This window comes from Hylobates moloch, unplaced genomic scaffold (assembly GCF_009828535.3).
Source record: "Hylobates moloch isolate HMO894 unplaced genomic scaffold, HMol_V3 SCAFFOLD_8, whole genome shotgun sequence".
Lineage (NCBI taxonomy): Eukaryota > Metazoa > Chordata > Mammalia > Primates > Hylobatidae > Hylobates > Hylobates moloch.
This window is the reverse complement of record NW_026652283.1, coordinates 105,461,538-105,474,354: the sequence shown is the minus strand read 5'-3', so window position 1 is coordinate 105,474,354 and position 12,817 is coordinate 105,461,538. Positions and strand designations below refer to the sequence as shown.

Sequence of the window (12,817 nt, the reverse complement as noted above, 5' to 3'; positions counted from 1 at the left end):
CCAGGAGGTGGAGGTTGCAGTGAGCTGAGATCGCACCACTATACTCCAGCCTGGGAGACACAGATTTTATTTTATAGGCATTATCATCAAAGAGAGTGTCTTATATCCTTTGCAGTGGCTATTTTTCACTTACATTCTTCTTTTCAAATTTAAATAATGGTAACCTCTTATACATTTTAAAATAATCTTTATTTTTTAAAGCAGGTTTTTCTTGTTTTGTTTTGTTTTGAGACAGTCTCGCTCTGTTGCCCAGGCTGGAGTGCAGTGGCATGATCTCGTCTCACGATAAACTCTGCCTCCCGGGTTCAAGAGATTCTCATGACTCAGCCTCCCAGGTAGCTGAGATTACAGGCACGTGCCACCATGCCCAGCTAATTTTTATATTTTTAGTAGAGATGGGGTTTTGCCATGTTGGCCATGCTGGTCTTGAACTCCTGACTTCAAGTGATCCGCCTGCCTCGGCCTCCCAAAGTGCTGGGATTAAAGGCGTGAGCCACCACACCTGGCTTCTTCTTTATGATTTTAATAACATTTTCTTATCTCTAGCTTACTTTATTGTAAGAGTACAGTATATAATACACACAACATATAAGACATGACAATTAACTGTTTATGTTATCAGGTTTAAGGCTTCTGGTCAACAGTAAGCTATCAGTAGTTAAGTTTCTGGGGAGTCAAAAATTTGGTTTTCAACTGACTGGGGTGGGGGGTTTGGCACCCCTATCCCCTGCACTATTGAAGGGTCATTTGTACTATATTTATACATGCCAGCAGCTCTCCAACTGTGTTCTGCAGATCTCATGAGGTCTCCTTTCAGGGGATCCACATGGGCAAAACTATATTCATAATACTACTAAGTCATTTGCATTTTCCACTGTGTTGACATTTGTACTGATGTTGCAAAAGCAATGGTGGGTAAAACGGCCGGTACCTTAGTGCAAATCGAGTCAGTGGCACTAAATGTATAGTCGCCATTAGATCCTCTCTTCACCATCTGGTGCTTGCGGTTAAAAAATTAAAAAGCCAGTTTTACTTAAGAATGTCCTTAATGAAGCAATAAAAGTGACTAATTTTATTAAATCTCAAGCCTTGAGTATATATATCTTTTCAATATTCTATGGAATTAAATGGGAACTATGCATAAAGCATTTCTGCATACAATTATGGTAACGTCTTGAGGAAAATATCGTGTGTTTTGAATTGCAAGCTGAACTAGCCATCATTTTTAAAAAGAAGAAATGACAGAAAAACTACGTATTTACAATATTCGACAAACGTTTTCTCAAAAATAAATAAAGGAAGCCTATCATTTCAAGGAAAGTAACTATGGTAACAGTATTTGCTGTCAATAACATTTGAGCTTTCAGGCAAATATCAGAATTGTATCCATCATCATGAATTTGATAGATTCCCAATACTGATGAAATTGGTATTTCATCAGATATTAACAAAAGTGATAGGGAAGATTTCCTTATCTCAGTGAACCAAAATTTCCCAAATGACCAATTCACGATGCTAAAAAACTCTGCTTGGGTAAAAGATCCATTTAAAATGCAGGATCAATCAATGAGATTTTAATTTAGCAGAGTAAAAAAGTTCACGAATATGATTTCAGATTCTACGCTCCAATAACCTTCAGGTAACCATCACTTGTTGAGTTTTATTGAAATACCAAAGAAAAATACCCATAATTATCTGAAAAGGTTATTAAAGTATTCCTCCTACCTTTTCCAACTACATATCTGTGTGTGGCTGGATTTTCTTCATATATTTCAACTAAAACACCTCATCACAACAGATTAATCACAAAGGCAAGTGTTAATAGATACGATAATTGCCTTCTATTAAGCTGGACATCAGAAAAGATTTTCCAAAAAGTAAATCAATGCCACCTTTCTCACTATTTTGAAAATATAATTTTTTTCATAAAGTTATTTTAGGATATGAGTTTATTAGTGTCATTTAGAAAAAATAAGTAGTTTACAAATGTCTCCATTTTCCTTTACTTTTTTTCTTTTTTGAGATTCACTGCTGGAATGCAGTGGTGCGATCACGGCTCACTGCAGCCTCAATCTCCCATGTGATTCTCCCATCCCAGCGTCTCAAATAACTGGGACCACAGGCGCATGCCACCATGCCCACCTGGATAATTTCTTTCTTTTTTTTTTCTTTTTTTCTTTTTTTTTTGTTTTGTTTTTAGTGGAGATGAGGTCTCAGGCTAGTCTCAAACTCCTGAGCCCAACTGATCTTCCCACTTTGGCCTCCCAAAGTGCTGAGATTACCAAACTGTGAGCCATCACGCCTGGCCACGGTTTTAATTTCTAATACAGTAAATGTTGGAAGATATAGCCCACATAAACAAAAGTTGTTTGGGGTCCTCAGTAAGTTTTCACAGGGCAAAAGGATTCTGAAACCAAAAAATTTGAGAACTACTAGCATAGGTATTATAATAAACACTAAACGTGAATTTAACCACAATTGTTAAACATTATTTTAGAAAGCTAGAAGAGAAGCAGAGCACATAGAGATGGCTAATGAAAAACAGAAATGTGGGCCAGGCGCAGTGGCTCACGCCTGTAATCCCAGCACTTTGGGAGGCCGAGGCAGGCAGATCACTTGAGGTCAGGAGTTCGAGACCAGCCTGGCCAACATGATGAAACTCCGTCTCTACTAAATTAAAAATACAAAAATTAGCCAGACGTAGTGGCACGCGCCTGTAGTCCCAGCTACTCAGGAGGCTGAGGCAGGACAATTGGCTGAACCTGGGAGGCGGAAGTTGCAGTGAGCCAAGATTGCACCACTGCACTCAAGCCTGAGAGACAGAGTGAGACTCCATCTCAGAAAAACAGAAATGTGCTTTAAGTTACTTGCCAGAAATAAATGCTTTGATGATCTCTATTTACTTATCTAACACAAACGTCATTTCATTCTAACCTGTGATATCTATCCTCCTTACTAAGCCATGACCTCCAGAGATACTATCTTCACCTCTCTAACCCAAGGCCTGATTACACGTATCATACACCAAATATTAATAAATAATTATTTGACTCAGTGAATGAATAAATGAATGAGGTAGCCTAATTCACAGAATTAAGTCATACTCACCAAACGGCTGTTTCTTCCATTTTTAAAAATCTATATACAGCAGCTCTGGAAAGTTGTGCTTTTTTTTTCTTCTTTTTTTTTTTTTGAGATGGAGTCTCACTCTGTCGCCAAGCTGGAGTGCAGTGGTGCGATCTCGGCTCACTGCAACCTCCGCCTCTCAGGTTCAAGTGATTCTCCTACCTCAACCTCCTGAGTAGCTGGGACTACAGGCGTGCACCACCACACCCAGCTAATTTTTGTATTTTTAGTAGAGACGGGGTTTCACCATGTTGTCCAGGATGGTCTTGATCTCTTGACCTCGTGATCCGCCTGCCTCAGCCTCCCAAAGCACTTGGATTACAGGCATGAGCCAACGTGCTTGGCGTTTTTTTTTTTGAAACAGAGTCTCGCTCTGTAGCCCAGGCTGGCGTGTAGTAACACCATCTTGGCTCACTGCAACCTCGGCCTCCCAGGTTCAAGAGATTCTCTTGCCTCAGCCCCTCAAGTAGCAGGATTACAGCCACCTGCTACTATGCCTGGCTAAGATCCTATTTTTAGTAGAGACGGGTTTCACCATGTTGGCCAGGCTGGTCTTGAACTCCTGACATCAGGTGATCTGCCTGCCTCGGCCTCCCAAAGTGCTGGGATTACAGGCCTGAGCCACCATGCCCAGTGGAAAGTCATGTTTTCTTAAATCAGTGATTCTATGATTTGTAGACCACCATTCATTATGTAAATACACAGAAAACCACATACACACAATGGAATATATAGCCATATTGATCTATCTATATTGGCCATTTCTTTCCTTACCTGTGATAACTTACAGCAGGCACTCTTGAATTTCAATAACACTTAAGACTTTTTTCCCTCCTCTTTTCTTACCTCTTAATCTCTTTTGGCCCCTCTGGATTATACCTCCCCTTTATGTACCATCAACCACCTTTAGTTTAGCATGACCAACAAAAGACCCCTGACAGCTCCCAGAACCGAAAGACAAACTAGACAAAAACAATCTTACCAATAGTATGATTTCCATAAAGCAGCTGCTCCAAAATTGCAGTTTTCCCCACAGATAACAATCCACAAACCACAACCTTGCAGCCCTTTCCCATCTTCTCTCAGGATATCACTGTGGAGAGAATAGAAGGTCTTTTAAATTGTATACTGTTGAAATTAACCATTTCTTTTTCTTTCAGTATTTCAATATGTAACACATGCGCAGGTGAAATTTTCAAATACAGAAAAGGAGATACACAATAAGGTATAGCCTTCCAAACCCCATTCCCCAGTCTCCCATTTGCTCCCTTAGAGCAATAAGCATTATCAGTTTCTTATATATCTCACAGAGACAATGTAGATAAATATAAGAATACACACCAGGCACAGTGGCTCATGCCTGTAATCCTACCACTTTGGGAGGCCAAGGCGGGTGGATTACCTGAGGTCAAGAGTTCGGGAACAGCCTGGCCAACACGGTGAAACCTCATCTCTACTAAAAAATACAAAAATTAGCCAGACGTGGTGGCACTCGCCTGTAATCCCAGCTACTCGGGAGGCTGAGGCAGGAGAATCATTTGAACCCAGGGGGCGGAGGTTGCACTGAGCCAAGATTGCGCCACTTCACTCCAGCCTGGGTGAAAGAGCTAGACTCCGTCTCAAAAAAACAAAACAAAACAAACAAAAAAAAAAACATGGATAGGTATGAATACATCTTTGTTTTCAAAAAGAATAAATACATTTTATATGAAGAATATTTCAATACTGATTAAGTCTATAGCAATCCAACAGACTCTTAAATCCTTGAAAGAGACTGCCTACTCATCAATATTTACCTGGAAAAATAAACATTTAAGTAAAAATTTAAGGAGGCATGAGGATAAAATTTTTAGAAAATGGACATGATTTTTCAAAGAAACATGAATGTTTAAGTCAGTCTTTTTCAGGAAGGGAAGAAACTGGATTTTGGTAGTCACGTGGGCTTTTTTTTTTTTTTTTGAGACAGGGTCTAGCTCTGTCACTCAGGCTGGAGTGCAGTGATGAGATCTCCATTCACTGCAACCTCCACTTCCTGAGGGAAAGCGATTCTCCTGCCTCAATCTCCCGAGTAGCTGGGATTACAGGCGCCTGCCACCATGCTTGGCGAAATTTTTGTATTTTTAGTAGAGACGGGGTTTCACTATGTTGGCCAGGATGGTCTCAAACTCCTGACCTCAAGTGATCCGCCCACCTTGGCCTCCCAAAGTGCTACGATTACAGGCGTGAGCTACTGCTCCTCGCTGTCACGTGGGCTTTCTTAATCATACTTCTTTTTGAGGAAGAATGGAAAAATTGCCCATGCACAGGACTTGACTAAAACACCAAAAGCAATGGCAACAAAAGCCAAAATAGATGAATGGGATCTAATTAAACTAAAGAGCTTCTGCACAGCAAAAGAAACTACCATCAGAGTCAACAGGCAACCTACAGAATGGGAGATTTTTGCAATCTACCCATCTGACAAAGGGCTAATATCTAGAATCCACAAAGAACTTAAACAAATTTACGAGAATAAAACAAAAACAACCCCATCAAAAAGTGGGCAAAGGATATGAACAGACACTTCTCAAAAGAAGACATTTATGCAGCCAACAGACACATGAAAAAATGCTCATCAACACTGGCCATCACAGAAATGCAAATCAAAACCACAAAAAGATACCATCTCACACCAATTAGAATGGTTATCATTAAAAAGTCAGGAAACAACAGGTGCTGCAGAGGATGTGGAGAAATAGGAACACTTTTACAGTGTTGGTGGGACCGTAAACTAGCTCAGCCATTGTGGAAGACAGTGTGGCGATTTCTCAATGATCTAGAACTAGAAATACCATTTGACCCAGTAATCCATCACTGGGTATATACCCAAAGGATTATAAATCATGCTGCTATGAGGACACATTCACACGTATGTTTATTGGGGCACTATTCACAATAGCAAAGACTTGGAACCAACCCAAATGTCCATCAATGATGGACTAGATTAAGAAAATGTGCCACATACGTCGGGCGCCGTGGCTCATGCCTGTAATCCCAGCACTTTGGGAGGCCGAGGCGGGCGGATCACGAGGTCAGGAGATCGAGACCATCCTGGCTACCACAGTGAAACCGTCTCTACTAAAAATACAAAAAATTAGGTGGGGCTTGCAGTGAGCCAAGATTATGCCACTGCACTCCAGCCTGGGCAACAGAATGAAACTCCGTCTCAAAAAAAAAAAAAGTACAAATGTACTTTGATCACTAATCGATAATATGATTATCAGGATAATATAATTATCAGGATAATAGGATTAACAGATGTTTGCTAAAAATTGTACATTGTTTTGTGTTGTGTGTGTATATTAATAAATTGGGGAGTTCATTTTGATATTACCAAAGAAGTCTTCATCATGGGCAAATAGTAAAAGTAACTGAACAAAAGTAGCTCAAAACACTAGCTAAGAATTTTAAGCATACTTTGGAAGGAAAGCGAAGAGATAAGACAGAATAGACTTCATTAAATATTTTACGCTACCAAAAAGAAAACAAAGATGAAAAGATAAGTGTGATTAATCAAAGCATGGCTGAAATATTCTAGGTTCCTGGTTGCTTTCCAAATAGGAAACAATACTACTACATAAAGCAGATGAGTGCCTTGCTACCATCAATTACAAAGTTAAGAATTCTTTAAAAAATAATTAACATTTTGAATAACTAACACATACACAAAAATACTTTATTTTCTATATATGATCAGTATGGCAGGAACTCACATTACAAATAAGTGGTTCTCATGCTTATTTTCAGATTTACAAATAAAAACTACTAAAAGTTTGGTTCTTAAAGCACTTATAATAATTTAATAATTCCCAAACACAATAAATGTACACCACTTCCTGCGAAATATACAAAGGTGGTCATCTGCAGTATCCTGAATGGGCAATGAATCACATGAACCAATCCTGGGGTAACCAAGCCTCTTACTTAAATCTAGGTTTCAAGAATTTGAAAGGCTCTGTAGTACATGGGTCACCTTTAGGTTCCTTTCAACACTGTGATGCCATGATATTAGAAGTTGCTTATCCAGAGAATACATCAACACTGAGGTGAACAAAAAAAGCAGTAGTTACAGCTACTTGTCACATCCCTACCCTAAGAAACTGGGCAATAAAATTCGATATGTGACCTATTAAACGTCATGTGATGTAAATTACTAAGAGAACGTGCTTAATAGGCAAGATTCAGGGCAGTCTTAAATACTTATTGCTTTACTTTCCAGGCTAATCAATAACGTTGCTAGAGAATAAATACAACTTCCTCTCTCCAACTTGAGGCTAAAAAAAAAAAAAAAAAGAGAATAAATATATGACCTGGTCCATTTCTGTGAAATGCTTTGTCAACATTCTCTTTGAAGATCCATCAGAAACAGCTCCCCAAAACTGTCAGTGCTTCTGTTCTTCTATGTAAGTGGGTCATTCTATTTTTATAAGTAAAACACAACTTTCTGATGCAACCAGAAAAACAATACCAAACACTGTTAGCATCATAGGAGAGATGTTATAAATCTCTAAAAATACTGTCATGTCGGGAAACCACCTACATTGTGTATTTACTTATGTCAACATTATGTATAGTGTGGAATACTTTCACTTATCCATATATGAATATATTTACATGTATAAAAATATATTCAACAGGTTTTGCACACAGTATTGCACAAAATAAAATGTAATAAGCAGATTCTAGCTTACCATTCTTTTATTCATTTACCAAACATTTACTGAGGGCCTACCATCATGCCAGCCATCAGAGACAAACTAGGGGGCAAAAACAGAAATCATCCCTTGTCCTCAGGAATCTCAAAATCAATTGGAAACACAAATCCAAATCTTGTAAAACTGTTAACTGAGAAACTACAAATTAAGAAATAAAACTGCAAATGTGATTGATAAATTAGCAGTGATTATTCACATACTAGAATTTTTTTTCCAAATGATTCATCCAACTTTTTAAATTTTATTTTTACTGCTCCTTTAGGAGCAGGACTACGCCCATACGCAGTGTACCTACCGTAGCGCATTCAACTTTTTAGTCATCCTCACCTTTGAAATACATACAGGGCTGCACTACTTACCATTTTCACGCTACTGAAGTGGTCTGGGTGAGGCACCATGTTCTCTCACCTGGTTTCTCATAGACATCGTAATCCCCCAAACCTGTGAATATGTTACTTTACATACTCATACAAGAATTTTGCGGGGGTGATTAAGAACTTCCAAATGAAGATACTATCCTGAATTATCTAGGTGGGCCCAATGTGCCACAGGTGTCTTTATAAGAGAGACACAGGAGTGCTGGAGAGGACAGAAGGTGTGATTGGAAGATGCTCTTTTGCTGGCTGTGAAGATGAAGGAAGCACTCAGGAGCCAAGGAATTCAGGCAGGCTTCATAAGGTGGAAAAGCCAAGGAAATAAATGTATTCTCCCCTAGTACCTCCAGAAGGAACACGGCCCTATTGACTTTGGTTTTAGCCTGGTGATATTTACAGATTTACAGACCTAGTCTGATGTACAAACTAAAAGACGGTAAATGTGTATTGTTGTTAACCAACAAAGTTGCTGAAATTTGTTACAGGAGCAATGGAAGACTAACACAATTTCCTAAGTAGTCTCTCTGCTTCCATTTTTTCTCTCCTTTTAGCCTCAAAAGGAGCAATCCAAGTTATCTTTTTAAAATGTACGCCATATGAAGTCATCCTTCTGTTCAAAATCTTCCAATGAAATCCAAAGTCCACGCAAGAACCTTCACCTCTCTGACGTCATTTCCCACTTTCCCCTACTGTGAATTTCAGCCACACTGCTTCCCTGCTGTTCCTCTACTAATCTTGCGTGCTCCAGTCTTGGCTCTTTTCCCTCTACCTGAATCAGACCCCTATTCTTACTCCCAGACTCCTATTCTTGAGGTCCTTTCTTAAATGTTACCTTCTCTAAAAGACTTCACCTGGACATTCCATCCCAAATTGCAACCCTCACCCGCTAACACTCCCTCATCACTTCCCTCCCCTTATCTTTTTTCCTTAGCATTTACCACCAAACCCAATACACAGCTTACTTCTGCTTACTGCCCGTTTCCAAGAAGGCCAAAAATTCTGCGTTGTTTGCTGCTGCATCCCCAGCAACTATGCCTGGCACATATTAGACACTTAATAAATATTTGTTGAATCAATGAATGAACCAGATGGAGACCCTTAAAAATGTAAAGCTGTGATTTAAAAAGAAAGAAAGAAAAAAATGATGTAGGAAAAAAGACAAAACCGCTACGATTAAGAGATAATGATTCTTTTAAGCCTTTGCCACATCTGAACGCATAATATGGAAGGAAATTAAAGCCACATGACTTAAATTAAAGCCAAATGAAAATATTCTGGAGAAACAACATAAGCCAGTAACCTATTTCTCAATTAAAAAAAAAAAAAAAAAACCCCGCAACGCAAAATGCCAGCATTTTCTCGGCATTTCTTCCCCAAAACATTCACACCTGCCAAACAGGTCTTGGCAAATAAACATTTTGCTTTTCTGAAAAACTGTGGTTCTCATGTTAGCAAATTTGGGACGAAATTCGTATGCAGAAAAAGCGCCGAGCCGCCCGCAATCCACCCACTCCATGACCCTTTTTTAGGACAAAATCCCTGGGCGCTGGGGCCTGCTGGAGGAGCTTCACGCAGTCTGGAGCTGAAGGGACACAGCGAGCGCCCCGACCCGCGACGCCCCGACTCCGCGAAGGCGTCCATGGGGGGCTGGGGAAGCGTCAGGGGATCTCTCAGCGCAGCGCTGGGGCCCAGATTTCTGCGCCAGTCGTCAGGTGGCCAGAGAGAGCGCAGCGCAGCGCGGAGACGCGGAGACGCAGAGATACCGCAGGTGGAGAGCCCGCGGTGCGTGAAACAAACCTGTTCTCTCCTCAGACCTCAAAGACAGCGGCTCCACCGCGGTACGCGGCCACCGGCTTTGGAGCCTGGACCCCAACTTGCCTCCTCTCGCGGCGAGACACTCGCCGACGCTCGCTTACCGGCCGAGACTTCGCCGCCAACTCTCTCACCCCTCGAAACGCCCAGGCCGCTCAGGATCGAATCCTGCGGAGCAGGGGGCGGGACAATAGGGGCCGCTGCGCCCCACTAGGCAGAACTCCGCCCACCAGGCGTGATGCCGGAACTACATGTCCCATGACGCTCTGGGAGGCCGCAGCTTTCCACCGGAAAGAGGTTGTTGAGGTGGGGGAGGAGCCCAAAAGGCATTGTGGGAGTACAGCTCTTTCCTTTCCGTTTGGCGGCAGCCATCAGGTAGGCTGCGTTGAGGATCTTTGCTCTTCCATCCGCCTTTGATCGTCTTCCTCTTCAGCCATCCAGGCCCGGGGACCCTGCGTCCTCCGAGATAGGTCACCCTCCTGTGCGTCGACAGTTTGGTCAGGATGCGGGACAGCGAAGGGGTGGAGAGGCGGTCCCCGGGGCGGGTTGAGCGAAGATGTGATGGCGCCGCGAATTCGAGCTGGGCCCGGATCCTGGAGGAGGCGTGGGGCTGACGAATGGGGCGCCCGGAACAAGGCAGCCTAAAGCGAGGCTGCTGGTTGGGTGGAGTAGATGCATTTTCCTCGAGAGTTAATCCTCGGCGGTGGCAGCAGTACCTTGCCCTGTGGTGTCAGCGGCATCTCCTTGCAGGTCCCCCTTGGGGACGCCGCCTGCCGCAGCCATCCGCCCCCTTGGTGCTCAGCTCTGGTTCTGTTCATTCGCCCCACCAAATCGTGCCGAGCACCACTCCGCGTTGGGGTTGCGGAGGTGACTGAATGCGGCTCCGTGGGCGCAGTGGTGGGGGTTGGGCTAGCTGTCCCCGGCTGTTGGTGCAGAGCCATTTTCATTCCCAGCGGTTTCCTTGTGCTTGTTGGAGAACTAAGATGGACGGGTAGAGTCTTACTGTACTTCAAACGGTTGATATTTAATACACAGTTTGATTTCACAGGTAAGCCAAGATGGGTGCATACAAGTACATCCAGGAGCTATGGAGAAAGAAGCAGTCTGATGTCATGCGCTTTCTTCTGAGGGTCCGCTGCTGGCAGTACCGCCAGCTCTCTGCTCTCCACAGGGCTCCCCGCCCCACCCGGCCTGATAAAGCGCGCCGACTGGGCTACAAGGCCAAGCAAGGTACGTGATCGACTCCGTGGATGCTTGGGTAAAATTATATTCGAGAAAAGTTAGAAACCAGCTGTTAGGAAGACACTGCTGCCCCAGTGTCTTTCTTCGCATAGGGCTTTGGCAGAATAGAGCTAGCAACACTGGTCAGTTACTGTATGCACTGTCTAAAGTGGCAAGTGTGTCAAAAGTTACAAATCTGAATGAGTTCAGACTAAAGCAAAATAAACAGTGTGCCTCCCTGTATGAGTAGTCTAAGGTACATTGAAAAAGACTGGAATGTGTTTTATTTTTTCCATTAGATAGCATTAACTTACTGTTGAAGTATTTTTGGTGGAGTATTAGTGACAAGCCATTGGAGTCTTAAGCCTTATGGCTTCCTATAAAATCACTAATTGTGTATGTGTTTGTGTGCAGGTTACGTTATATATAGGATTCGTGTTCGCCGTGGTGGCCGAAAACGCCCAGTTCCTAAGGGTGCAACTTACGGCAAGCCTGTCCATCATGGTGTTAACCAGCTAAAGTTTGCTCGAAGCCTTCAGTCTGTTGCAGAGGTAAATGGTTTTCAGTAGCAGTTATATTAAATACTGCCTGTGGGTGGTGGATGAGACAGATTTAAGCAACTTTTCTGATTGTACTTAGGTGAGCTGTCTCGTGTATAAAACAGGGTTTGTGATTTTTACTAATCTTGGTAAAGAGTAATTGCTTGAAAGACTTGTAAGTCTTTGTTACAAATGCGTGTGTATATACTGGAAGCACTTGTGGAACCTAAGCTTTAAAGAGGCGAGAATATGCATCAGAGACCAAATTGGCCTGCACAGCCTAAAATACATGCTAAATATTTTTAAAGCTAACGTTGCTGAGGTCTCAGTTGTATTGGAAAAAGATAAGGTCCCCAAACCCTCAATTTTGTTACGCAGATATTAACATATTCATGCCCTAGTCAGGAATGGAGTATTAAGAGGGAATGATGTGTTTCAGTCTATATGTGGTGTTTTAGCAAGTCTACTTTATCTCATTACACTTGTGATAGTCTAGGGAGAGATGCTTAGTAAATACTTGAGTAGTAAAAGACTCTGGTCTGATGGTGAACTAGAGTTGAGAATTAAAATTCTTTCTGACTTGCTGCTATAGGCAATGTGGGAGACTGACCTTGGGCCTTTTTTCCTATTCTAGGAGCGAGCTGGACGCCACTGTGGGGCTCTGAGAGTCCTGAATTCTTACTGGGTGGGTGAAGATTCCACATACAAATTTTTTGAGGTTATCCTCATTGATCCATTCCATAAAGCTATCAGAAGAAATCCTGACACCCAATGGATCACCAAACCAGTCCACAAGCACAGGGAGATGCGTGGGCTGACATCTGCAGGCCGAAAGAGCCGTGGCCTTGGAAAGGGCCATAAGTTCCACCACACTATTGGTGGTTCTCGCCGGGCAGCTTGGAGAAGGCGCAATACTCTCCAGCTCCACCGTTACCGCTAATATAAGTGAAGTTTGTAAAATTCACACCTAATAAACAATTTAGGACAGTCA

At 42.2% G+C, this 12,817-nt stretch overlaps 2 protein-coding genes across 9 annotated transcripts in view; one reads left to right on the top strand and one right to left on the bottom strand.

Annotated features, from left to right (window-relative positions):
- NKIRAS1 (NFKB inhibitor interacting Ras like 1) overlaps positions 1-10,301 on the bottom strand; it is a 27,694-nt gene extending 17,393 nt beyond the window's left edge. Inside the window, exons 1-3 of one of the 5 annotated variants that reach the window (XM_058443176.1) lie at positions 10,052-10,182; positions 7,476-7,582; positions 4,109-4,219 (exon numbers count right to left, since the gene is read on the bottom strand). In XM_058443176.1, the coding sequence (XP_058299159.1) occupies positions 4,109-4,202 (94 nt within the window). In that variant the 5' untranslated portion in view covers positions 4,203-4,219; positions 7,476-7,582; positions 10,052-10,182. Of the gene's footprint in view, positions 1-4,108; positions 4,220-7,475; positions 8,214-8,239; positions 9,996-10,051 lie in introns of those variants that run through there. The other 4 variants (XM_058443177.1, XM_058443175.1, XM_058443179.1 and 1 more) reach the window with 4 other exon arrangements.
- Positions 10,228-12,817, top strand: RPL15 (ribosomal protein L15). Of its 4 annotated transcripts, none has more exons than XM_058443173.1 (4): positions 10,228-10,363; positions 11,115-11,296; positions 11,702-11,838; positions 12,461-12,817. In XM_058443173.1, exons 2-4 carry the CDS (start codon positions 11,125-11,127, stop codon positions 12,764-12,766), a joined length of 615 nt encoding a protein of 204 aa, XP_058299156.1. In that variant the 5' UTR covers positions 10,228-10,363; positions 11,115-11,124; the 3' UTR covers positions 12,767-12,817. The 4 variants fall into 4 exon arrangements, with proteins under 4 accessions (XP_058299156.1, XP_032018182.1, XP_032018184.1 ...); XM_032162291.2 differs by having other exon boundaries at positions 10,351-10,441; XM_032162293.2 differs by lacking the exon at positions 10,228-10,363 and adding an exon at positions 10,428-10,547.